Source organism: Lotus japonicus, chromosome 1 (assembly GCF_012489685.1).
Source record: "Lotus japonicus ecotype B-129 chromosome 1, LjGifu_v1.2".
Lineage (NCBI taxonomy): Eukaryota > Viridiplantae > Streptophyta > Magnoliopsida > Fabales > Fabaceae > Lotus > Lotus japonicus.
The window spans coordinates 136,096,456-136,122,243 of NC_080041.1; the positions used below are offsets into that span (position 1 = coordinate 136,096,456).

At 35.8% G+C, this 25,788-nt stretch overlaps 4 protein-coding genes and 1 pseudogene across 5 annotated transcripts; 4 read left to right on the forward strand and 1 right to left on the reverse strand.

Moving 5' to 3' along the window:
- The first annotated feature begins 713 nt into the window (after positions 1 to 713).
- LOC130731355 (uncharacterized) lies at positions 714 to 4,422 on the forward strand. Its single transcript, XM_057583621.1, has 7 exons — positions 714 to 926; positions 1,343 to 1,480; positions 1,575 to 2,030; positions 2,160 to 2,219; positions 2,357 to 2,436; positions 2,597 to 2,671; positions 2,743 to 4,422. The coding sequence occupies exons 2-7, from the start codon at positions 1,345 to 1,347 to the stop codon at positions 2,890 to 2,892; spliced, it is 957 nt and encodes a 318-aa protein (XP_057439604.1). The 5' UTR covers positions 714 to 926; positions 1,343 to 1,344; the 3' UTR covers positions 2,893 to 4,422.
- Positions 4,423 to 4,706: 284 nt separating this feature from the next.
- Positions 4,707 to 10,558, forward strand: LOC130731354 (uncharacterized; annotated as a pseudogene).
- Positions 10,559 to 10,759: 201 nt separating this feature from the next.
- Positions 10,760 to 15,424, reverse strand: LOC130731358 (uncharacterized). 2 transcript variants are annotated; one of them, XM_057583624.1, is made up of 10 exons: positions 14,868 to 15,424; positions 14,076 to 14,164; positions 13,922 to 13,987; positions 13,735 to 13,840; positions 13,433 to 13,475; positions 13,169 to 13,241; positions 12,657 to 12,744; positions 11,997 to 12,053; positions 11,821 to 11,899; positions 10,760 to 11,197 (listed from the first exon to the last, which is right to left on the reverse strand). In XM_057583624.1, exons 1-10 carry the CDS (start codon positions 14,940 to 14,942, stop codon positions 11,184 to 11,186), a joined length of 690 nt encoding a protein of 229 aa, XP_057439607.1. In that variant the 5' UTR covers positions 14,943 to 15,424; the 3' UTR covers positions 10,760 to 11,183. The 2 variants fall into 2 exon arrangements, with proteins under 2 accessions (XP_057439607.1, XP_057439608.1); XM_057583625.1 differs by lacking the exon at positions 14,868 to 15,424 and adding an exon at positions 14,566 to 14,607.
- Positions 15,425 to 18,316: 2,892 nt separating this feature from the next.
- On the forward strand, positions 18,317 to 20,593 carry LOC130731359 (F-box/kelch-repeat protein At3g61590-like). The gene is made up of 2 exons (XM_057583626.1): positions 18,317 to 18,608; positions 19,186 to 20,593. Exon 2 carries the CDS (start codon positions 19,205 to 19,207, stop codon positions 20,417 to 20,419), a length of 1,215 nt encoding a protein of 404 aa, XP_057439609.1. The 5' UTR covers positions 18,317 to 18,608; positions 19,186 to 19,204; the 3' UTR covers positions 20,420 to 20,593.
- Positions 20,594 to 22,152: 1,559 nt separating this feature from the next.
- On the forward strand, positions 22,153 to 25,757 carry LOC130731360 (uncharacterized). Its single transcript, XM_057583628.1, has 5 exons — positions 22,153 to 22,375; positions 23,430 to 23,991; positions 24,457 to 24,612; positions 24,698 to 25,060; positions 25,400 to 25,757. The coding sequence occupies exons 2-4, from the start codon at positions 23,437 to 23,439 to the stop codon at positions 25,016 to 25,018; spliced, it is 1,032 nt and encodes a 343-aa protein (XP_057439611.1). The 5' UTR covers positions 22,153 to 22,375; positions 23,430 to 23,436; the 3' UTR covers positions 25,019 to 25,060; positions 25,400 to 25,757.
- Positions 25,758 to 25,788: the final 31 nt, after the last annotated feature.

Genomic DNA, 25,788 nt, shown 5'->3' on the forward strand with positions numbered 1-25,788 from the left:
GTGCCAGATTGATTATGCTCTCAATTTTATTTTTTGTATCTTTGGTTGTTTTGTAAATAAACTGTTTTTAAAATAATTTTTAAAATTCTTTGGTCAAATTAAAATAAGTTTTAATCAGTTTTCCGATGCATCAATTTTTTTTTATCTTAAATGAGTTTTGTCCTAGAGAGGTTTCAATATGACACATACTACAGACAAGAGGTGGGGTGTTTTATGTTTCATCAGAGTGTTACTCTCATCAAGTTTATTTATAGTATCAATAAAGTATAATAAAGTATAAAGTATACCTTTTTTTTTCCTGTAAACAATAAAATAAAATAATTCAAATCCAATCAAATATACTTTTTTAAGAAATCATATAATTGACATTACGTTCAAAAAAAAAAAGTAACTGACAATATATTTTGATATTAACCAAAATAAGCTTATCTTTTTCTTCAAAGAAGAAAAAAAAAAGTATATAATCATGATAGTATATCCGTGAAAAAAAATCATGATATAATAAAATCATTCAAATGCAAGATCACTTTAAAATAGTGACGTGGCCACATACCCACCATATATTGGTGGTTTTTTTTTTGAACTCTTTGTTTTTTTATTCTAATTCTAATTTTATTTTATATTCTACTCATAATCTTATTCCAATTGTAACCTTGCCAGTACCATATTTGTTTTCTTCCTCTCATCACTTTTCTGCAGCACAAGTACGGTATTGCTTTTCTTCCCCCCATCACTTTTGATCAGCACAAGTGACCCACCATGCCAGTTATACTCTTCTCCCACTTTTGCTTTCTTCCTTTCCTATCTCAAACCCAAGATGACTATTGTTCTTTTTGGTTCCCTCTACAAGCATACTCCTGCTGCTGATTGGAGCTCTGTTTGGGTTCGGTGAAGCTCCTTCGACAAACTCCTTTTCCCTCTGCAAGGTTAGTGTTGTTTTGGTTATTTTCCTGGGATGTTGGTGCTCCTGTTTGTATCCTATAAAATCTTGCCTTGATTCCAAGATTTTAAGTCAGACATATTTTTTTAATATGTTGATTTTCTTTCATTTTACTATATTGTGGATGAGTCTTTTCATAACATATTTTCTTTTCTCAGTACTTTTTTGCCTGCCATTAAATTTTTAATCCCCTTTGAAAAAAATCTCACCATTAATAAGTTTCTTCTTCCATTACCAACTTTAACTTTCTTTTGTCACCAACACATTCTTCCATTAATCACAATGTATTTGGGTTTTTGATTTCAGGACCTATTTCCTGCTTTCATCTCTCAAATATGTTTCCTGAACTTTCTTTTTGGGTCTTGATTTAAATTGACAATAGTAAACTACTTTCTTTTGAAGCCATGGACAAAGGACCAAATAACAAAGGTCAACATGAGGAAGCACGTTTGAAAAGGAAGTTAATATTAGAGGAGAAGAGAAGAAAAAGAATGGCATTTAGTCAACGTAATGAACAAATCTTGCTTCGGGCTCATCATGGTATTTTAAACCTTGATTATTTTGATACAGTCGTTGTTGTGATCAGTCTACCTTTTTCACATTTTAATAAGTTTCAAATGTTTTTTTTTTGTAGATATTGAAAATCATATGTCAATCGAGACTAATTCTATGAAGGCAGATAGAGAATGTTCCCTAAGAGCACTGCATAGTACACCTTTAACAGATATCTCATCCGCGATTCTTAACAAGGCAAATGATAGTGTTGTGACTCCCGATATAACTTCAAGTTCTAAATCCAATAGATGGAGTCAACCAAGCAATCAGGTCAAGCATGTGCAAAGAAATGCAGTTGACATTAATTTGTTGGGTGTCAACCTTTTTACCAAGTTCTCTAAATTCAATGACAACATCAACAATATAGTAGATGCAGAAAATTCTACTATGGAGAGAAAGAAAAGGCCTCAACAAAGAAAAACAACCTCAAGTGTGAAGCAATCATTGATGTCAGATACACATTTAATAAGAGAAACACATGTGTGTGATCAAGAACCACAGATCCCTGAGACTTCTCATTGTCATCCAGTTGATGGTAAAGTCATTCTTTTACAAAGATTTAATGTATCATTAGACTAGATAAGGTGATTTTTGTGCAGTATGACAAATCTTAAGGAGACAAGTTGCACAACTAATTATATCTTAGTTTTTCACTTAATGACAGATGATGATTCAAGTTCTGATGAAGAATACGGTCTTCAAGACGAACTTTGGCACGTTGATGGTAAAGTCATTCTTTTACAGCGATTTAATAAATTTAATGTATTATTAGACTGAATAGTATGCTTTTTGTGCAATATCACAATCTTGAGGAGACAAGTTGCACAAATAACATGCCTCGGTTTTTTCACTTAATGTCAGATGATGATTCAAGTTCTAATGAAGATTTTGTTCTCGAAGAGGATAGGATCTTGGGCATGATATGGCGCTATCTAGCACAGGTAATAGTACAAACTTTTAGTGTATTATTATGATTATGATTATGATGAAGTTGATGTTTATGTTTATTACATTCTTTTACAAACTTTTAGTGTATTATTAAACTAATATTATGCTTTTCCTTCCACAACTAACTTTGTCTTCGTTTTTCCTTAATATCAGATGATGATTCAAGTTCTTATGAAGAATATGTTATTGAAGATGATCTTGGGCGAGATATTGGGACATCTAATACAAGTATGTGAGAATACTATTAGTTCAAATTTTGTGTTGGCATATTATGTGCTTATCATTATTTCGTATACTAGGATATGCTGATATTGGAAATCCTGACTTTGAATGTCGGCATTGTGGAGCATATATGTGGTACCAAGAAAGAACTCAAAAAGACAAAAAGACAAAGAACCCCAAATTTAAAAAGTGTTGTGGTGATGGGAAGATTCAACTTCCACTTTTGAAAAGCCCCCCAAATGTGTTGAAGCATCTTATGTTTGATTGTGATTCCCCTGATAGCAAGAATTTTCAACAGCATATACGTGCATATAACATGATGTTTGCTTTCACATCACCTGGAGCAAAACTAGATACGTCAATAAATGATGGCAAAGGGCCGCCTACCATTAGAATACAAGGACAAACATGTCATCTGATTGGTAGCCTATTGCCTAAGCCTGGTGATTCTCCAAAATTTGCACAACTTTATATAGGCTTAATCCTCATATTAGTCCCTGTCTTTGTGTCGCCGTCTGAACCAGGTCCCTGACCGGAAAAATTTGTGCAAAAGGTCCTCATTAATGCAAAACGTATGGAGCAAGTCCTCGCCGGAGCCCTGGGCTCCGGCGAGTGATGAAATGGCATGATGACTGTATTAATGAGTCCTACGTGGAATTAAAAAAATTAAAAATTAGAAATTAGAAAAGTAAATTAATTAAAAACCCAAAATTATTATTTAACCTAATTTCCTAAATAATTAGATAGATGGAAAACATGAAAATCCATCTCCTCTCCAGCCGTTCTCCTCCTTTCATCTTCTCAAAACCTAATTTCTCAATTCCGGTAGAATCCAGAAATTCTTCTCCTCCTCCTTTATCTTCTTACTCTTCTTCTTCATCATCACCAAAGGACCCATGAAAACCCCACCACCACCTGCAACCCCCACCCCCAACCAAAACCCCATGAAAACCTGCAACTGAAACCCCAACCCCACCACAACCTACAACCGATTTGACTCGATCTAGCTTGTTTTGGGTTCGGGTACGACTAGGTTTGCTTCGGTTTGAGCTCGGGTGGTTGTTGTGGCTTGTTTGTTTCCGACATGGGTTCAATAGGTCGTTCTGGGTGCGGATCTGAGTTCGAGTTCATGGGAGAAGGAGAAGGAGTAGAGGGTGAGGAAGAACAGAGGCAGCACATAAGCTACTGAAGAGAAGGAGAAGGAGGAAGATGGAAAGCCAGCAGAGATGACACAATCAAAGAGGTTTATTGCACAATATCCAAGCAAAGATTGAATTTTTTTAGATGGGATGTCCTTCTTCTTCTTCTCATTTCATCTTTTCCCATTTTTGGGTCAGGTTGAGTTCTGTAAAGTATTTTTTATGCTCAGATATGGGTTTGGAACGAAATTTGGCTCTGGAATGAATTATGGTTTTGATTTCAGTTCAGTAAATGTGTTCTTTTGTATTCAAATTTGGTTTCACATCTAGTTTCAGTTTTGATTCGTTTTTATGAGGGTTCAATTCAAGATTCTTTTCATCATGAGAAATTATGATTTGAGGTTCTTGCTTTTGGCTCATTGGCAACAGATGGGGTTTATGGGTTTGTTCCTGAATCTGGAGTTGGGTTTGGAGACATGAAGGAGTTGGGTTTGGGGTGAGATTCAGGAAGGTTGTTGGGACTTCTGAGATTGTTGGTTGAGGAAGATTTTTTTCTGGGTTGGAGATCATGAAGGGAAGAATATTGATGATCCTCATGAATTTTTTTTTTTGTGTTTATTTAGGATTAATATTTATGAAATTAGAAATTAAGAATTTTTTAATTAATAGTTTTAATTTAATTAAATATGTATCATTTAAAATTAATTAAAAATGACGTGGATAAAGCCCAATCAGCATTCATTTGCCACTCAGCAAGCTCGCCGGAGCTCTGAGCTCCGGCGAGGACTTGCTCCATACGTTTTTAAAAGAGAGGGATTTAATCCACAAATTTTTCCGGTCAGGGACCTGGTTCAGACGGCGACACAAAGACAGGGACTAATATGATGATTAAGCCCTTTATATATATGACACTGAGAATGAGGTGCAAAATAGACTATCTACATTCAGGTATGTAGATAATAATTTTTTTTGGAGATTAAATTTATTAAATTAGTCATTTTAGTTATGATAGAAGTACATTTTTGTGTAAATAATAACAATCATTTATATTTGGCATAATAGGAATCAGGATCATCTCAAGCCAGAAATTATGAGGAGGTTGTCTGCTATGCTTGATCACGATAATGCATATGCAAAATCATTTAGAATGGCAAAGGAGAGATTTAAAGCTTCACATATACATGACTGCAAGTTAAAACTCATTTCTGATAGAGCTACCGATGGAAGAATATATAACTTACCGTCTGTTTCTGAAGTTGCTGCTCTTATTGTTGGTGATGTTGACGTGGGGTCAAACAGAGACATAATACTTGAATGACAAAGTGGAAAATTGAAAAGAATAAATGAGTTATATCCGGGCTATTTTGGTTTGCAATATCCACTTTTATTTCCTTATGGTGAAGATGGATATAGGCATGACGTGCTACATAGAAATAGACCTGGCTCTAAAAAATCCAAACGAAACAAAGTTACTATTAGAGAGTGGATATCTTTCAGACTTCAAATGCGTAGAGATGAAGGGCAAACTTTGTTGAGAGCCAGGAGACTGTTTCAACAGTTTATAGTCGATGCATACACTATGATGGAGTCTGATCGGTTGTCTTATATTAGGAATCATCAAAAAGAGTTGAGAGTTGATAAATATAGCAGTTTGCAAACTTCTCAAGTTGATCATACTCAAAATCAGGGATCAAATAGAGGGAAAAGAATCATATTGCCCTCAACATTTGTAGGAGGTCGTAGGTTCATGGATCAGTTGTATTTTGATGGCATGGCAATCTGTAGTGCCGTTGGCTTTCCTGATTTGTTCCTTACATTCACATGCAATCCAAATTGGCCAGAAATTAAAAGGTTGCTTAAACCAATGAAGTTAACAGCACAAGATCGTCCTGATATTGTCTCTAGAGTTTTCAAGATTAAATTTGAAGAACTAATGACAGATTTAAAGAAGGGAAAAATATTTGGTCGTGTGCTTGCATGTAAAGAATATACCTTTACGTTTTTTTATCCAATTTTTTTTATCTTACTAAAATATGTTTTGAAAACTTTCTAACTACCTCTTTTTTTTCTATGCAGATATATATACAATTGAGTTTCAAAAGAGAGGGTTGCCACATGCGCACATTCTGGTTTTCTTGCATCCAGATAACAAGTATCTAAATCCAGAGGATATTGACAAAATTATTTCAGCTGAAATACCTAACCAAGAACATGAGAGAGAGTTATATCAAATAGTCAGTTCTCATATGATACATGGTCCTTGTGGTTCAGCTAATAAATCATCACCATGCATGAAAAATGGGAAATGTTCCAAGTACTTTCCTAAGCAATATCAGAGTGGTACTATTGTTGACAAGGATGGTTATCCAATATACAGGAGAAGAAATAATGGCAACACCGTTGAAAAAGGAGGTATCATTCTTGACAACCGTTATGTTGTTCCCTATAATCCAACACTCTTATTGAAGTATCAGACACATATGAATGTTGAATGGTGTAATCAAAGTACTTCTATAAAGTACTTATTCAAATACATCAACAAAGGGTATGATCGAATCACTGCAGCTATTGTCCCTACTAAAGATCAAAATGGAAATCAAGTTGATGTAATTGATGAAATTAAACAATATCTTGATTGTCGATATATCTCATCATGTGAGGCATGTTGGAGAGTTTTGGCATTTCCAATACATGGTAGATCCCCTGCGGTTGAAAGATGTTATTTTCATCTTCCCGGTGAACATTGTGTGTATTTTAATGATGATGATGATATTGGTTCCGTACTCTCTAAAGCAACTGTTAAAGAATCAATGTTTACATCATGGTTGAATGCAAATAAGATCTATCATGAAGGTAGAAATTTGACTTATGCACAGTTTGTGTCAAAGTTTGTTTACAAGACAAAAAAAAGATGTTGGCGACTTAGGAAGTGGGGTTACACTGTTGGACGACTTAATTGGGTTCCTCCAATTTCTGGTGAACTTTTTTACTTGAGAATGATGTTAGCTGTTGTTAAGGGACCATGTAGCTATGAAGACATCAGAACTGTGGGCGATATTCTACATCCTACCTTTCGCGAGGCATGCTTTGCAATGGGATTCTTGGAAGATGATAGAGAGTATATTGCAGCTATTAAGGAAGCGAAAGATTGGGGACCAGGTCACTATTTAAGAAAGTTATTTTTAAGATTGCTAATCTCCAACAGCATTACGAGACCTGAGAAAGTGTGGCAGCAAACATGGCAATGGCTATCAGAAGATGTTCTTTATCAACAAAGAAAGCTATCAAATATCTAAGGTAAACAATTAGTCCTTTTATACTTCATATACCATATTGTAACACAATTATTTGCTTAAAGTTCATTATAAAATCTGATATAATTCATATTTATTTTCTGTTCTTTTTTGTTAGACTTGCAGCTTAGTGATAATGAATTGCAAAATATAACTCTTATGCTGATTGAAGAGTTACTGCAATCAAATAGAAGAAGTCTGAAGGATTTCCCATCAATGCCTTATCCACAAGGATATGTCACAAATCGTTTGGGAAACAAGCTCATATATGCTGAACGTGATTATGATACAACTAAATTGAATGAGGAGTTCCAGAATTACTTCAAGTCTCTCACAGGTTGTGCAATTTTATATCATGTTAAACTATTTATTTTTTATCTTTCATATTTTCGTAACACATATTTTAATTTGTTGTTCATACGTTGCAGATGAGCAAAGGACTATATTTGACACAATCATGAAAGCAGTTTCTGACGAGCAGGGTGGGATGTATTTCTTATATGGTCATGGTGGTACCGGAAAAACATTTATGTGGAAGACACTAGCTTCAGCTTTACGTGCAAAAGGAGATATTGTTTTGACTGTAGCATTCAGTGAGATAGCATCTTTATTGATGCCAGGAGGAAGAACAGCACACTCTAAATTTGCTATCCCAGTGCCTACATCAGAGAACTCAACTTGCAATATTCACCAAGGAAGTGAATTGGCAGGATTACTGAAAGTGGCTAAGCTAATTATATGGGATGAGGCTCCAATGTCACACAAGTTTTGCTTTGAAGCATTAGATAAAAGTCTTAGAGATATCATGAATTGCTCTAATAATGTAAATGCTCCTTTTGCAGGAAAAGTGATTGTCTTTGGGGGTGACTTCAGACAAATTCTTCCAGTTATACCAAAAGGTAGTCGTTCTGATATTGTCAATGCAACAATTAATGCTTCATATCTTTGGGACTATTGCCATGTATTGAAACTCACAAAGAATATGCGTTTACAAAATGATCCAAATAATTTGAATGCAAATGAACTTCAACAATTTTCACAATGGTTATTAGATGTTGGTGATGGAAAACTTGGTGAGCCAAATGATGGTTATGCAACTATAGAGATTCCTGAATCATTCCTCATTGTTAATTTTGATGATCCTATATGTGCTATAGTGCAAAGCACTTATCCATATTTGGCAAGAAATTACTTGAAAGAAGAATATTTAAATTCTAGAGCTATTCTTGCATCAACAATTGAGGTTGTGGACAAGCTTAATGATTATGTTCTATCATTAATACCAGGTAATGAAAGAGAATATTTGAGCTCTGATTCAATTGACAAATCAGAAGCACTTCAAAATCCAATACTTCAGACTCTTACACCTGAGTTTCTGAATTCACTTAGAACTTCTGGTCTCCCTAATCACAAGATCAAATTGAAAATTGGTACACCAATCATGTTGATGAGAAATTTAGACCAATGTGAAGGATTATGCAATGGCACAAGAATGATTGTTACACACCTTTCAGATCATGTTATTGGAGCTAAGGAAATCTCTGGAAAGAACAAGGGAGTTGTGACTTACATTACTAGAATGTGCATGTCCCCATCTCAATCACCATGGCCTTTTAAACTTGTAAGGAGACAATTCCCCATTATTGTCTCATATGCTATGACTATCAACAAGTCACAGGGTCAATCACTAGCTAATGTTGGAGTGTATTTGCCTAAGCCAGTGTTTAGTCATGGTCAATTGTATGTGGCCTTTTCTAGAGTTCAAAGTAAACAAGGTTTGAAGATCTTAATACATGATAGTGAAGGAAAACCCTTAAACACAACTACTAATGTTGTGTTCAAGGAGGTCTTTCAAAATTTACAGTAGGTGAGTCTTTTATATATATATATATATATATATATATATATATAATTTAATTATATATATTATATATCGTTAGGGAACTAACTATTCCATATGAATATTTTTTTTTCAGGTTTTTGATATATATCATAATAAAACTTCATTCCGGTATGAAAGTTGTTAATATAACAGCCATATTTGCTTTAGTTTAGAATGGTTAAATATTTACATGTCACAATTATTTACCTGTGCAAATGCATTTTTTTTTGCAACATTATCTACCAAGTTTGCTACTTTTTTGCACCATTGAAATTTGGAGACAGCTTTATTTGTTATAACTTTCCATAGCAAGTAATATTCATGTTTTCAAAATATATAGGGTTTAGGTGCACTTACATGATTACATGACGCGGAAGAAGTATTTTGTCCTCATTTGGGAGTTCTCAACTTCCTAATCCTGTAAGTTTATCTAAATCCATTATAAGATAACATGTTTTCCATTAAGAGAGTCTTTAAGAAACTTTATTACTAAAATTTTCTCTCATGGAGCTAGATCTCATTAAGTTTGTTTGAACTTTCCAAAGCAACATTATACAAGTTGCACTTTCCCTATTATTAATATTTATATTTGAATATGATATAGGCTTTTTGGTATGTTTACATATTGTGGAAGAAGTTTTTTTTTCATCTGGGAGTTCTCAACTTCCTCATCATGTAAGTGATTCTAAACCCATTATAAACTAGCATATTAATATTGAATGGCAAATTAATAACCACATTTCATATTATTTGCAGGGCCGATGCACCATTTTTGTTGTCCAAATTTACAACTTGCTGAAGTGTTACTTTTTGGAGATTTGGTTTGTATTTTGAACTCATTACAGCAAATGCTTTGTAATTTAGACTAATCAGTAAAATATAAAATATTCTTGCTAAAAAGTTTATAAATATGAGCTGACATTAAGTTTAAAGCTACTCCTTCTGACTTAAATAATTTATCTTATGTATTTAGCTTGCAATGGAAATACAAGTTTCAGCTCTTGATTCTACAAAGTCACAACAAATCATGTGAAATTCAAAATATTGTGAGTTATTTACTATTTCACTCATTACTTTATATCACTTCAAATCTTCTACTCTTTCTTTTGATCTTCTTATACTAGAAGTGTACTAAGTACTAACTCATTAAACCATAAAAGCATTTCTTTTGTTATTGCTTAATCAATTCATGGTTGCTAGCATCAATTCTACTTTACAAGTATCACTTGACTTAGGAGATTTATGTTCTAACATTGTTCAATGTTATCCCTTAATTATCACTTGCTTTCTTCATATTGTTTTTACCTTAGTTTAATATTTCTTTGGTTATTGTAGGGGCTGTGGATGCTCCAATCATCTACCAAGGTTCAACCTTTGTGTCGTCACTACTCGATTCAAGAAAGGTTCTTCTCAACGATTCAAGTGGCCACCGTATGCATATGGTGTTTGGATTTATCAAATCTAAATCAAAATTACAATTATTTGTTCTTTCACACATGTTTGCCTGGATTTTTAGTTTACATGGATATAACTATTTGTAAGGTTATAATGTATAATGTATTCTGTCATCAAATTTGGATAACTGACCTCATGGGTGTTGTGATTCAATCACTTTTGTTGCACGCAATATTTATAGTAGTAAGGCTGAATACCATGCTTTTGCTTAGAAGCAATGATCGTTAGTTAAGCTATTCTAATTTATTATGCTCGCTTATATTCAAGAATATCATTAGAAATACATATTTGAACGTAAAATTTACTTATCTTTTACAAATAAATATTTACAAATAAATAAATTTATGTATATTAATAATTATTGTTGGTTAAAATCACAGTGATCGTCGTGCAGACCCGTGCAACGGCACGGGTACCTTACTAGTTCCAAATAAAAAAAGAAGTGCATTTCAAGATATCTATATGACTAGAACTATGAAAATGTCATTGTAGTTTAGGTACTACTCTCCAAGGTTCAACTTGGTACATCAGTGAGGCAACAGAGGGAAAGAAACTTTTACAACATCCAAATCGACCAAGTAACACCGGGGAAATTTCATGTATCAAAAATGGAAGAGTTGCTTCCTGTTCATCGTTGAGCTTCCATCAGAGCTTCCCTCAGATTTTAGTACAGCAAACAAACGGACCAAACAAGTAGCGGGATATAGTGTCAACATTATGGAGTTATACACAGTTGCTGTGTCATTGTATCAAATTCTTGGTGCTGCATTAAAAACCATAGGTACATCAGTTGAGTGCCAAAAAAGAGTAAAATACTACTATGTAAGGAAATAATTAGAGCAGCATAGAATAGTCTAATCCTGCTTATAGCTAATAGGATTAATGGTTCATTTTCATTCATTAAGACTGGATGAGGCACTTGATTGTTAACAACAACAAAATGGCATATTATTTGGGTATGAATTTCACTAAGTTAAGGTGCAAGAAGCAAACAGTGGCTTTATTACAAAATTGACTACATTCAAATAAGCAGAAACTTTGCTTCATTATAACTAGACGACTTAGGTTCTGTATATTTCTTCTATTACTATAGGAATCATACTGACCAGGGCTATTGAAAAGCACCTAAAAGCTCTTCATACCATTCAAGCAGTATGTCAGTGGCAATGTCATGCTCAAATTTAGTTTGTCTCATGTGTGCTGAAGAGATAAACTAAATAAAACTTTGGTTATCTTGTTTACCAAAGGATTCCCTAGACTAATTAACTAAGCTCAATTTCTTAGTTAGTCGTTAGCTATAGCCTACGCTTTCTTGGTAGCCAACCTTCACAGCGAACAGATATGTACATTACTGTATAATATTACTTTACAATACAGAGTATCTACCTCCACCAATTGTTGCTTCAGGCAACCGTTCGATTGAGTACTTGTGTTTGGTGATGTACATTATGGGCACACCAGGAATCTGCAATACAGAAATCCAGCTCAGGGGTGCTCAGGGTTCATGCATCCAGGTCCAATAGCAAGACAATCAAAGATGGAGAAAAGATTAGTGACTTTACCTTCCGGATCCTTCTCTTCAAGTCCCGATCACATGTTGCAACAATGTAGCATTTATGCTGCACTCAAGAAAATATTTAGAGTAAATAAGCAGCAGATGAGTTTCCTGCTATTTTTATTTGAAACTATTTCTAATAGAAGTGTTCACTTTACTTAAATGAATATACTGCAAAAGCCAAGAATTTGGAAAATAAGGCTCATAAACACCAAGAATGAAACAAATAACACTCAATCATATTCATTAGCTTAATTATGAATTCAAATTGAGAAAAAATAACGAAAACAAAACTTCGTCGCAATTTTTCAAAGTAAAAAATTACAAGGGACATAAGGGAGAGGAAAACTCCCAAATGTAAGTATCCTGATATACTATATATTCATTTTTCAATTGAAAAATATCAATAGAAATGAGCTTACGGATCTACAAAACCATATGAAGAAATACCTAAGTCCAGTAAAATAGGAAATAAATATCTAATACGACCAATTGATAAGAAACCAAAAAAAATGTACTAATATATTAGAAAGATCTTGCCTTCATTGTTGAACAAAACAAAAAAGATAAACTATTCTAAAGCCAGAAAAAGACAAATGAATCTTAATAATCAAGATGATCCCACATGTTTCTGAACATGTCACAGATGCATAAAAGTAAGTCACACCTGAGTAACTCTCTCAACAAGGCAGTCATCAGCATAGGTCCCTTTGTGTGTACATAGTATTCTCTCAAATCGAGGATCTTTTGCAATCCTGTCATGTATAAAAGCAATTAATTATCCACAATAAGAGACTGGAACAATACTATTTCTTTGCTCAAGTCTAAACAAAAAAAACCATCGAAGAAGATTGATTTGTACTCTATCACTCTGTCTAAAGTTTTACCCTTTGTGAACTCCTCCTATGTCTATTTTTTTAATAGAATATGAAAACGGATGAAATTAAAAGTTGGTTTTCTAATTCATGTTATCTTTTAAAAAATTAGGGATTTTAGCATAGAAATATACCAATCATAAACTCAATTGATAATGCACATAGTAAAGAAGAAACTTCGCCAAAAGAAATGTTCAGCCTAGCTAGCATTCATGAATAATTTTGAATTTCACATGCATATCCCGAATGAATGAGAATATAAAGCAATGAAAATCAAGGATTAGGAACATGAAATAATTTCTACCTTAAAGCTACACGATACTTTTGTCCTAACTTCTCAAGTTCTGCCATTACACAGTCTGTGATACAAGGTGTGCCTGAAAATCCAAAGTATCAATAGAATAAGAGTAAGAGTTAAGTATGGGATGTTTTATTCAAATAACAAATTTTTAATCTTATAAAGGTTATCACAACATAAGATCTGAAACCTAATAGAAATCCCAACACTCAACTAAAATTAAACATGAAATTCATAAACTGAGACATTAAATCATCTATTTAAACTCACATTTTGCATATAAGCAGTCCATCATTCCCTTCTCGAGATCCAACTACATAAACAAAGCCAATGAATTGTGTGAGCCACCATCGATGGAAATCATCAAAATACAGTCACAACTCACAAACATCATCAGCAACACCATGTACTATAATTTTAAACATACTATTCCATGAGAAGCTGCTACACATGCAGAACCAGATATAATCATACAATAGTTCATTCAATTCTTCAGTTAACAGAGGGAAACAAGTATCACAAGTTCACAACAAGTGCAAAGTTTTGAAGAAGAAAAATATACTATAACTTACCTTATTCTGGATAGAGAAATTGATGAAGTTGGTATCCACCAGAACACGATAAGGGGGTCCCAACGCAGTATTGTATTGGAAGAAAAGAGCCGAAGAATAATGTGGACTAAACAAGCCAAATTCAAACCATACATTAATAAAATAAAAATAGTGCTAGTGAAAGTAAAAGGTGATAACAAACGCTTACACGTTTCTGGGCAAGTTTTCCTTTACATGGTTCTTCTTTTCTGGGTTCAAAACCTCTTGTTTATAGCTGAATTCGCACAAATTCCAGCAGTGAAAACAGAGCACATAACAAAGAAACTAACAATTAACAAAGAACACAACAAAAACAAACTCACTTTTTAATTGCTTTGGAAGAAACAAGCTTCTTCCTTACCGCAAATTTTGGTCCCTTCTTCGCTTTTCCCATTGTTGCCAGACCTTGATTCTGCAAAACCCTAGCACTGTTACAGTAATCACAACCACGAAGAGAGAAAAGAGAAAACAAAAACATGATGGTGGGCCTTTGGGCTCAAGCCCAATTTTAAAGCCCACACATTAAGAATTAAAAAATAAAGATTAATTAATATTTAACTACTTATTAGTGTGACCTGTATAATAGTTGTCAAGTGGGGTTTGTTGTGAAGATTCCATTATAGCCGTTATTAACAATTCACTTAGGACCTCACACCCTAAACCCAGTTCAGTTATTTACAGCTAGCATCTTCATTTACATTCTAACCCTCTAACTAATTCAAATTTGCATAAATACACCCCTTAAATACACACGTAGGACCCACTCTCTGAAAACACCATATTCTCTCTCTCTCAACTCACTTGACACCTCACCTCACCGTTGATTCTTTCTTGAACCATCTTGTCCGTTGATCTCGCCGGAGATTCAAGAAAGAGTAGAGATGGTGCACTAGCATTCTAGAGAGAGAGTTAGAGAGAGAAACAATGCCGTCGCCGGCGAAGAAGACGCCGCCGCAGCAGCAGCAGCTAGTGTTGGAGATCAACTTGATCTCGGCACAGGGCCTCAAGCCCCCTTCCTCTCTCCGCCGGAGGCTACAAACCTACGCCGTCACGTGGATCGACCCTTCCATGAAGCTCCGAACACGAGTCGACAAAATCGGCGGCCAGAACCCTACCTGGAACGACAAGTTCCTCTTCCGCGTCACGCCGGAGTATGTTGCTAGCGAGACCTCTGGAATTTCAGTCGCCATCTACGCCGTCGGGACCTTCCGCGACCACCTCGTCGGCACCGTGAGGTTCCTGATCAGCAACATTGTGTCTCCCGGCACGCCGCGCTTCACCTTCACCGCCGTCCAGATACAGCGGCCGTCGGGGAGGTTTGACGGCGTGATGAACATCGGCGCGATGGTGATAGACGGCTCGTCAGGTTTCCCGGCGCTGGAGAAGATATCGGCGATTGGTTACCGCGACCTGATGGGAGAGAAGATGCAGAGCCGGCCGCGGAGGAAGATGAAGTCGAAGTCGAAGGCGGAGGAGAACGAGGAGGTTTCGAGCGAATCTTGTGAGAATTCTTGCACGGAGTCGGTGGATTTGGATGAGGCGGAGTCTTCGACGACGACGTCGTCTTCATCGTCGCCGAGATCGACGGCGGCGGCGACGACGGCGTTGAAGGAGTGGAACGGGGTGAGGGAATTGGCCGGAGCGGGAAAGAAGGGGTTAGCGGGTTCGGGATTCTTGTGCTGCTTGGTGGCCCCCGGTAGTATCCGGTGCCTGGGTCCCACCACCAACCGCAATGAGTTAGAAAGGTAAAATCATGATCATCGATCACCATAAGAAGAAGAAGAAGTCAAGTACTATAGTCTAGTTTGGTCAACATGATGGACGGTGGAGATTCTCCGTGGCGAATTCACATCTCTAGCTATTCGTGTTTGCCATTTCTCTGTCACTGCCTCTTGTTGTACAGTAGTCTCTGCCTACAGTGTTCTGCTTTTGAAATTTTTTTTAGCTCTAGCTTGTTGCCTTACAATTCAAGCTTTCATAAATACATGAAATTCAAAGTTTGTGCTGGGATGCATGTTTTTCAATTAAGTAATTGAACTTGAAAGTCTATTTGCTCACTTATTTTGGTATCATAATCAAGAAACAAATATTGATTAGCTGCTCTGCACTAAAATTAGATGAGCAGTACTCACAGATCATCACCAAAGCAAGAGCCTTTGTCAATTCAATTTCCCCTTTATGTGAGACCAACATACCTTTCAAACCTCCAAGGAAAATCCATCCACATTCTTTAACAACTCATCGAACAAAATAAAGAGAGACATTTTTGCACTTTAGTCAATTGATCAATCCATTAATTGAAAGCATAAAACTAAGATAGACTAGTGTTTTGAGGTGTGCTTCAGCATCTTGGCGGACTTATGGTGTATGTTTGATATATTGTAAATTGGGATCGCGATTTCTAATGCATATTCAACAAATGAAATCCAAAAAGAGAGTCTTATAATGTGGTCGAGATTCCCATGCATCATGGCCAACTTATAATCTCTGTCTAGGCGGACTCATATAGTGACCGACTTACGCCGTGCATCAAGGCCGAGTAACCTCATGTCACCTGGCTAACTTATATAATACTAAGTCAAGTTACTGAGTGTCCAACTTCCAATGTTAGACTATATGCTCATGTGATTAGGATGACTTATACAATACTAAGGTCAGTTATTGTGCGTTGGGACTTACAATATTAGGCGAAGTTACCTCATATACCTATTGAGACTTATGCAACCTTTTAACTAATTTATCGAGTGTCCTAATTACACATATGCAATAACTAATTTATGATTGCTACTGTTAAGGTAACTTTAAATCAATTCCCTAATTAAACGGTTTTACTGCTCGAATTCCTCAAGTTCCACGACCCAATACCCAACATTGTCAAACACTTTGCTTGAGGATAAGCAAAGCATGTAAAAGAGCTCAAATCCACCATTTGCCCACCTACAAGAAGGACGTTTGACTCAATGTTTGGCCATGGACTCTCGGGCATGCTTTTTCTTTTCATTTTGCAAATATATTTGGTTGGCTTTCCATTAAAATTTTGGAGATAACAGGACAAACAATCACAACATTGAAAGCTGAAATTGATCGATATTGTAGAGGAACCAAGGGTAAACTATTGGAAGTGAGGCCCTGCATTACACGTTACTTCGCTGGAAAGAGTCTTCTTCTAGTGGTGTGGTGTGGCCACCATCACTCTTTTTTGCAACAATTCTTAACACAACATAATTGTGCACACTCCTTCGGCCAAAGGTAAGGACACCACATGCTACTTATGTCTAGTATATATTTGATTCTTGGCATGGCTTTTGAGCCAACTTTCTACTTTTACTCCTTTAATTAACATTTTGTCTTACGAAAACGATGAGGTGGTGTTCAACACGTACCCATTGTTACGGGTTAATCACCCTAGCTATCTGTTTGTATATTATGAAGAATAATTATTAATTTCTCTTCCAATCTTTATGTATGTGAGTGAGTTTTATTGGGAAATCATAGAGAAATTAGAAAGTTTGAGAATAGTTAACGCACAAGAATATAGTGGGGAAAATTTTAAAATTAGAGAAAAATTATGGTCGTTGTTATAACACACATATTTCACTTTTAACCACCTCATGACTTCAATACACTCACATACTCCAAAGCAAATACTTACATTACATTTCACAAGACTCTAAAATCATAGAGAAATCATAGAGTATAAGAAAAAGAAAACACAAACAGAAGCCTAAAATGTTTCCTCGTGGTAGTGCTTGATATGTTGTTACAAGGAACTTGAAATCTTTATATATAGTGTTGGTGATCTTGGACTCGACCACCTTTCACCACGCCGCACAATGTGAGATTTTTCTAAGATATTTTCCTTGACCTCTTTCTTTCTACATCAACATTAGAAATGTGAGACATACATTATAATCAACCTCAACAACTTCCACCGTGATTGCAAGGTCTTGAGTCTCCGTTGTGTACATCGACAATTATAGCTTTCACTGTCTTAACCGACAATCCCAATTCTCATTGCCTATATTGACAAAGAAAATTATGATACTCCACCATGAAGAGCACATCGTGCACTAGGTAGGTACATAGAAAAGGGAAGTGGGTCACAACATACACGCTTAAATATCAATTCTTTTTAGCCATAACCTTCCAAATAAAACTTTCACAATATCACCTTGACTTTGAGTAAAAACTACCATCATAGTCGTCACCTTGGTCATAGTCGTCACCTTGGTCGAATCATCTACTCCAACACCATTAGTGGAAAACCATATAGAAATTAAAAAGCAAGAGTACAACTAATGCACAAAAAATATAACGTGTCATTAAAAAATATATACCGCATCAATCATTAATCTCTCTTCCTTTTATTTCACTTTGATACATTATTCTTTTAATTAAGTTTAAAGTATCCACTGCCGACAACAATAATTAATCTTATTGTTACGAGTATGCAGAGCAGTAAACGACTAACTATAATATGCGTTTCATTTTCATGGACGATGATGAAACCCCAACTTCATACTTTAAAATAACTTAACACACAATACATAAATAGATGAATTAACGCTGCTCACTCTCTCTCTCTTTCTCTCTCCTAAAGTGTTTTTTGTGTTGTGTTGCTTGGCCTTGTTTATCAACCAAATCTGGAGCCACCCATTTCTCTGTTCTTCCCTTTGAAAGCAAAATGCACGCCTCCTCCATTCCCCAAACTTGAATGCTTTTGAGGCACCTCTCAAAGAATCTTAATCGCTATTCACTGAATCTAATTTCCCATTTTCTTCGTCCCTTCCTTTTCGGGTCGCTCATATGAACGCTCATTGAATTCCTTCCTTCCATACCCTTTTCCTGCAAACAAGGTATTTTCATTTCTCCAGTTCAATTCTCTCGAAAAAATTCAGTTTTTTTCAGAAAAAAGTTTATTGCTTTAGTGTTTTGCTCAATTGATCTGTATGTGTTTTGGGAATTTTGATATTAGATTGGGATTTCTCAGGATCTAGGATTGGATGTTTGCTTGATGTGTATTTCACCTTTTTTTTTTCCAATTGTTTGAATTGTGCCTTATGTTCAAGGTTATGGAAAGTTGCTTTGTGTCAAATGTTGTTTCTTTTCCTTTAAAGGGGAGTTAATTTTCTGTTTATATCTTCTTCTGTCCTTGTTGTATTTTATTCCAAGTTACTTTTGATTATTTACCCTGCACATGAATGTTATTTTTATTGTGATTTTTGCACAATAGATCATGGTTGGATGATCCAAAATACCCTTTTCATTTTGTTGTGACTAACTTGTGAGGTGCTTTACCTTGTTGAATTTGAACATAGGAAGACATATCTCCACAATCTAAGTATACCCTTTTATTTGTTATCATGATGCTTTATTAACCAATTAACCATCTGTCTTTTTCTTTTATTCTTGTGTTGTAATATGGTCTTGTAGGTCTTTCCTTTCAACAACAATGGAAGGGGAAATATCATGGATAAGCCACTATGATAACAGACGAAGGGAGATTCGGGATTTTGTTTCACTTTCAGAACCTGGTGAGGAAGATGAAAAAGAAGGAACTATTGTTTCTGTGGATGAAGTTTTGCCTGGTGACTTGTTGGAACATATCCTAATGTATCTCCCCATTGCGAGCATTTTTAGAGCTTGTTGTGTGTGTAAAAGATGGCGTGAAATTGTTACTAAAGAGAGGTTTTTATCGAACCTTTCACATATTCTTCCGCAGAAACCTTGGTACTTTATGTTTACAAACTGTGATGAACCAATCGGTTATGCTTTTGATCCCTTCCTTCGCAAATGGTATGGCGTTGAACTTCCATGCATTGACACTTCTAATTGGTTTATTGCTTCATCCGGTGGCATGGTTTGCTTCATGGACTATGACATCAAGGATGAATTATACGTCTGCAACCCTATTACCAAAAGCTACAAGAAACTTGAGGACCATCCAGCTTTGAAATTTTCTGATTACAATGCATTAGCACTCTCAGTGAACAGGGAATCTCACAGTTACACCGTGGCAATTGTAAGATCTAAGCAAGTCCCAAAAACCTTTTTCGAGTGGGATATCTCAATTCATTTATACCATTCAGAAAAAGTAACTTGGGAGACACCTTTAACAGAGGTTTCGATGGGTTGGAGAGGTGGTAACGAGAGTGTGATATGTAATGGGGTGCTATACTTTTTAGCTTACTCAACTGGAGGCGGCCTGCTGGAAAATCGCCATGCCCTAGTTGCATATAATTTGTCCAACTGTTCTTCTCAAGATAGCTTAACAACGAGCTTTATTCCAGTACCTTGTTATCTAACATGTGCCCGTCTAATGAATTTGAAGGGGAAGCTTGTAATGGTGGGAGGAATCGGTAAATCAGCTCGACATGACATAATAAAAGGAGTTGGTATATGGGTTCTGAATGATAGGAAGTGGGAAGAGATTGGACGAATGCCGCTCAAATTCTTCCAAGGCTTTGGGGAGTTTGATGATGTTTTTGCTAGTAGTGGTGCAGATGATCTTATATTTATTCAAAGTTATGGAGCTCCCACTCTTCTCATATATGACATGAGCCATAACCAATGGAAATGGTCACCAAAGTGCCCTGTGACAAAAAGATTTTCCCTGCAGTTCTTTACTGGTTTTTGCTTTGAGCCTAGGCTTGAAATTGCTCCATAGATCTCCATACAATCAATGCTGTTATTGAGACTTGTATCTGAGGCTCTTCAGCTTATGTTCTTCCTTGTTCTTTGAGCTAAAATTTAATATGATTTTTGTATGTTAGCATTTCATACAAGATGTATTTGCTGATAAAACTTCTTAGTCATGAATACGAGATTATTATTCAAAGCACTTAAAAATACCACAACTATATTATTTTTACCTTTTTTTATTCTCTCTGTTCATGCTCTTGCTCTAATAAGAATTCCTGCCTTCTCCATTTCTTTTGGTGTTAAGAAATGATTATGCCGTACTCGCCCCCTCTCTATATTACACTCCTCTTGTTGGGATTATGATTATCTCGTATATTACATTACAATGTCAAATAAAGTATTGTGTCTATATTTCTCTTCATAATTATTTTAAGGGTACCTTCTACTAATTTGCATGAAGAGAGAGATAGATTCAAAATGTCAGCACAAGGAAACATGATGAAATTTACATATAAGAGGATCTTGATTCCGTCTTGATGGCTCTTTTGGGTGTGCATTTACATTTACTTGTTTCATGTGTGCCCATCAAGTGGCAATTTGGTTCTAGTTTCCTCATTGTGAATAGACCAACTTTGTTCTGCTGACCACTACCTGTGTCCTTCAGAGCTGTGCAATATTTATGGCTTTAGACTGTCTTCACAGTTGCACCTTTTAAAACTTGTATTGAGAGTCTGAATTTTAAAGGCATTTACTATTGTTGATTTCTAGCAATGTGTTTAATAGTCCTTACCATTTAGGCTATGTTTGAATATCTTTTGGCTCCAAAGTAAACAGATGTTAGCATGCACTTCAAGGTAAAAAAAGTTCATCTTATGAATTGATTTATAAGTTCGTTAATGTTATACTCAAATAGTCCAATGGTATCTAAACACATACATATTTAGTCTTATCATATTGTGGTGACCTAAAAAAAGAGGAAGTTTCATACAGACATATCTTAGTTGACTGAGGTTCCTTAATGATTTTGAATGGACTTTATGGGACCTTTTGGAGCATCTTTAACACATTTTAATGTAAGTTTTGACTTATTGGTGAACCAATGGGCATGCTATGCCCACATCGTGTTCTGTACTCTCTGCAAGTGAGATTGAGTGTGCCGTCCACACATCACTATTTAATTTTTGGCAATGTTAAAAGATGAAAAACTGCTATGTTAAGGTTAGTGATGTGATGTCTACGGCTGATTTAGCAAAGATGGGTTTTCCTTAGTGGAGATGTGACAAAGAAAGGTTAAATAAACAAACAAATAACCTTTTGGAAATGGCTTTCACTAGCCAACAAGGCAAGGGAAGAATATTCAAAAGATTTCTCAGCTAGGATTGGGATGAAGGAGTTGCTGAGTAAATGAGAAAGTAACTTGCCTGGGGTGTTATCAATACTGTTAATAGCAGAACAAATGCGTCACATCCTGTTAGAATTTAGAAATGCTTAGTTGTCTTCTGCTCTCTTGCAAACTTGAATTGATTGTGAAGTCAAAACCAATTATCAGGATATACTTATATTCCACCTTTGTTAAGTAATAAAGAAAAACATACTAAATAAATAAAAAATGTAAAGTTATTATATTTCAAGTATGTTCATTATCTCATGTCCATTTTTTTAGATGGGCCTATATGCTACCGGGTGGTGGGTTTGGGCTGAGAACTTTGAGCCCAGAGAGAAAGAGAAACAGCCGGCAAAAAGTAAGGCACAGACATAAACGGGTCTTGTGATTCCCATTCCCATTCCCATTCCCAGGTTTAAGGAACGAGGAGGAAGCAGTTATCCATATCAGAGTGCCGGCACCACCACCCGACTCCGGTCAGTTTCATTTCCTGCTCAGCGAGTTTCTTCATACACACACTTGTTCTCTCTGTTCTCAGTCACGGCTGTCACGCACGCGACAAGGGTTTGGGTTTTGTGATTCTCAGTCACTCAAAAGGTAATGCTTTCTCAAATTTCTAGAAAAGGGTTTGGGTTCTATCTAGGGTTTGATAGATAGAAGTACAACATAGAAGGATGGAGGGGAGGGAAGACTGAAGTAGTTTAGTTCATCAAATTAATCCCACAACCTTGATTTAAGAAGCAAAATACAGGTGTTACATATGAATGAAGATTTTGTATCGTATGTAGATAAATGGTGTGAGTTAGGGGCTTCCCTTGCATAACCACCCCAGCTACTATTAGAGGGATATACATGACATTCGCTAATACTCAATCTGCTACTCTTGCAATGATTTATAACCATGAGGAGAAAAGATTTGCATCTGCCAATTCTTCCTGGTTCTGTTTTTGCTATGTAGTATCGTGTCTTGGTCATTGACTCAATTATCCTAATCTTGACTTTTAGGCTGGGCTGTGAGCTATGCTTACTTGTATTATATTTATGTTATTTTTCTTTGATGTTATGAAAGACGTCCACTCTCCTTCTTGGACTATAATGTAAACTCTTCTATTTCCATGAGAAACTTTCTCTCATGGTTTTATCTATAATATTTCTCTTTTTTGAAAAAATAAATATTTTCAATATATTTTAGTACACAATTGCTTTTATGTTTAGCCACACTGATATATAAGGTCTGGATGTGGAATAATTATTAATTGGATGGATACTTTTGTTTAAATTATTTGTTTTCTTTCAAATTTAGATGTGGTCATGTACTTATGCTTGTGTATTGTTTTGAGTACAAGAGGCATGTTATTGGCTCAATCTGTATGGATACCAGTATGTGAAACATGATCATAAATCAAGGCCCAGTTTTAGTTGCAGATTGTGATGACTCGCGTTGTATTGTGCTATCTTCAATGTCAAAAGATTGGTTCCTTTTTAAGCAGTTTTCATTTGCATTTGCATTGGTTCCTTTTATAATTTAATGTGTAACTTTAAAGCTTAGAAATCTATGTATTGTGTGTAATTTTTATTATATATACCTTGAACCAGTGCCTCAAATGGTTCAATGATAGTATGATTATGAAAACATTGTTTTTTTTCCCAGAGTGGAAATGAAGAAAATGATAGCTTTGGGGTTTGAGGGTTCAGCTAACAAGATTGGTGTTGGGGTTGTGACATTGGATGGCACCATTCTTTCAAACCCACGCCACACCTACATCACTCCTCCTGGTCAAGGCTTTCTTCCCAGGGAAACAGCACAGCACCATCTCCAACACATTCTTCCCCTTGTCAAATCTGCTCTGCAAACAGCACAGGTCACTCCACAGGATATTGACTGCATCTGTTACACCAAGGGTCCTGGCATGGGAGCTCCATTACAAGTGTCTGCTATTGTTATTCGTGTGCTTTCACTGCTTTGGAAGAAGCCCATTGTTGCTGTCAATCATTGTGTAGCACATATTGAGATGGGAAGGGTTGTCACCGGTGCTGTTGATCCTGTTGTTCTGTATGTCAGTGGTGGCAACACTCAAGTCATTGCTTACAGTGAAGGGCGTTACCGAATCTTTGGGGAAACCATTGATATTGCTGTGGGGAATTGCTTGGATCGCTTTGCAAGGGTGTTGACTCTTTCTAATGATCCTAGTCCTGGATATAACATTGAGCAGGTGCTTCACTAACTATCTATTTTACGTAGTTTATGGTGCTTGTATGGAATATGGAACATTTTTGTTGTACTTTTCCCTTAGCTGGGTTACAATATGAGAGGTTGCTTGTATGGTCTTACATTGGAAGTTAAAATTGAATGAGTTTGTCCTCTTCATTTTTGTTTCTGATATCAAACCTGGTGCTTCTAGTTTTCTGTTATTTATATGCAACTTAAGCAGTAATGAATTGTATTTGCCTATTCTTTCTTCAAGTTCCAGCACGGAAATCTTTCTTGGTTTTTATCTGTTTTACTTATTTCCCCATTTATCTTATGTTTAATGTAATGAAAAACTTGAAAAATGTTTTCTTATTCAATACTTTTACTTGGAGTTTTACATGTATTATGTTGTATTGTGCTTAATTGAATAATGTTGTCATAGTTTGATCTGTCTCAACTTGGCTTATATGGTTTTCTTCTTCTTCAGCTTGCAAAGAAAGGAGAGAAATTTATAGACCTTCCATATGTTGTCAAAGGGATGGATGTATCTTTTAGTGGAATATTGAGCTATATTGAAGCAACTGCTGCTGAACAGCTTAAAAATAATGAGTGCACGCCTGCAGATTTGTGCTACTCTCTGCAGGTAAGTCTGATTTTGCTGCTCCCTTTCCCTCCTTGTATGTTATAAATAATAAACTTGCAAATTAATATTTCTTAGTATTTTGCAGGAGACGTTGTTTGCCATGTTAGTCGAGATAACTGAGCGAGCCATGGCTCATTGTGACTCGAAAGATGTTCTTATAGTTGGTGGTGTAGGTTGCAACGAGCGCTTGCAGGAGATGATGAGAACAATGTGCTCTGAACGTGGAGGAAGGTTGTTTGCCACCGATGATCGGTACTGCATTGATAATGGTGCAATGATCGCTTATACTGGTCTCCTTGAATATGCCCACGGTGCATCAACTCCGCTGGAGGATTCGACATTCACCCAGCGGTTCCGGACAGATGAAGTCAAAGCAATATGGAGAGAAGCAAATTTGGCAAAATAAAATGGTCTTGCAGAGAAAAGCATTTGATTATTGAATCTTGAGGTGTGGCCTTTTCCTTGTACACATAATTAGACCTTCATTGTAGAATATGAAATGGCTGTTTTTACTATGTAAAAAATTTCTATTCATTGTCAAGCTTAAGTGAGAATTTTCCATATCCTAACGAGTCAAGTTCATTTATAAGCCTCCCTTTGGTCATTGTAGGTCTAGTACCAAAACGCAGATAAAAAAAGAAATTAAACCTTTACTAAAGATTATCTATCTATATATTGATTTTGTTACTATTTGGTGTCTGTTGAAAATATGTGAAAGCCTAGCTATATAATTGAACATTGATTGTTTCATTGTCTAAGGAATTTCTTTTTCATTCTGACCTGACAGGTCTGAATCTGAATGCTCATATGTAACTGAGGGATAAGAACAAAAAGAACACGTCGCTAATTGATATCCAAATCAATTTTCTTCAAGCTGAGGTTTATGCTCAATGGTGTTTAAATTTATTAGCACGGTAAATTTATGTGTGAAGAAACTCTTGGATTTGTTTGATATTTTGTGGAGTTATTATGTGTTGCAACCATGGCATCCACGCTAAGATATACCAAGGTCCATTGTTCTGTTCTGTATACTACTGACTTTGGCTTTGTACCAAGGTCCAGTGTGTCATGGCATGAGTATGTTTATAACACTCATTTTTCGATCCCACTCTCTCCTACAGGATATATTAATTTGGCTTTTTCCACGTGATATATGTGCACTAAGGTAGTCTCAGT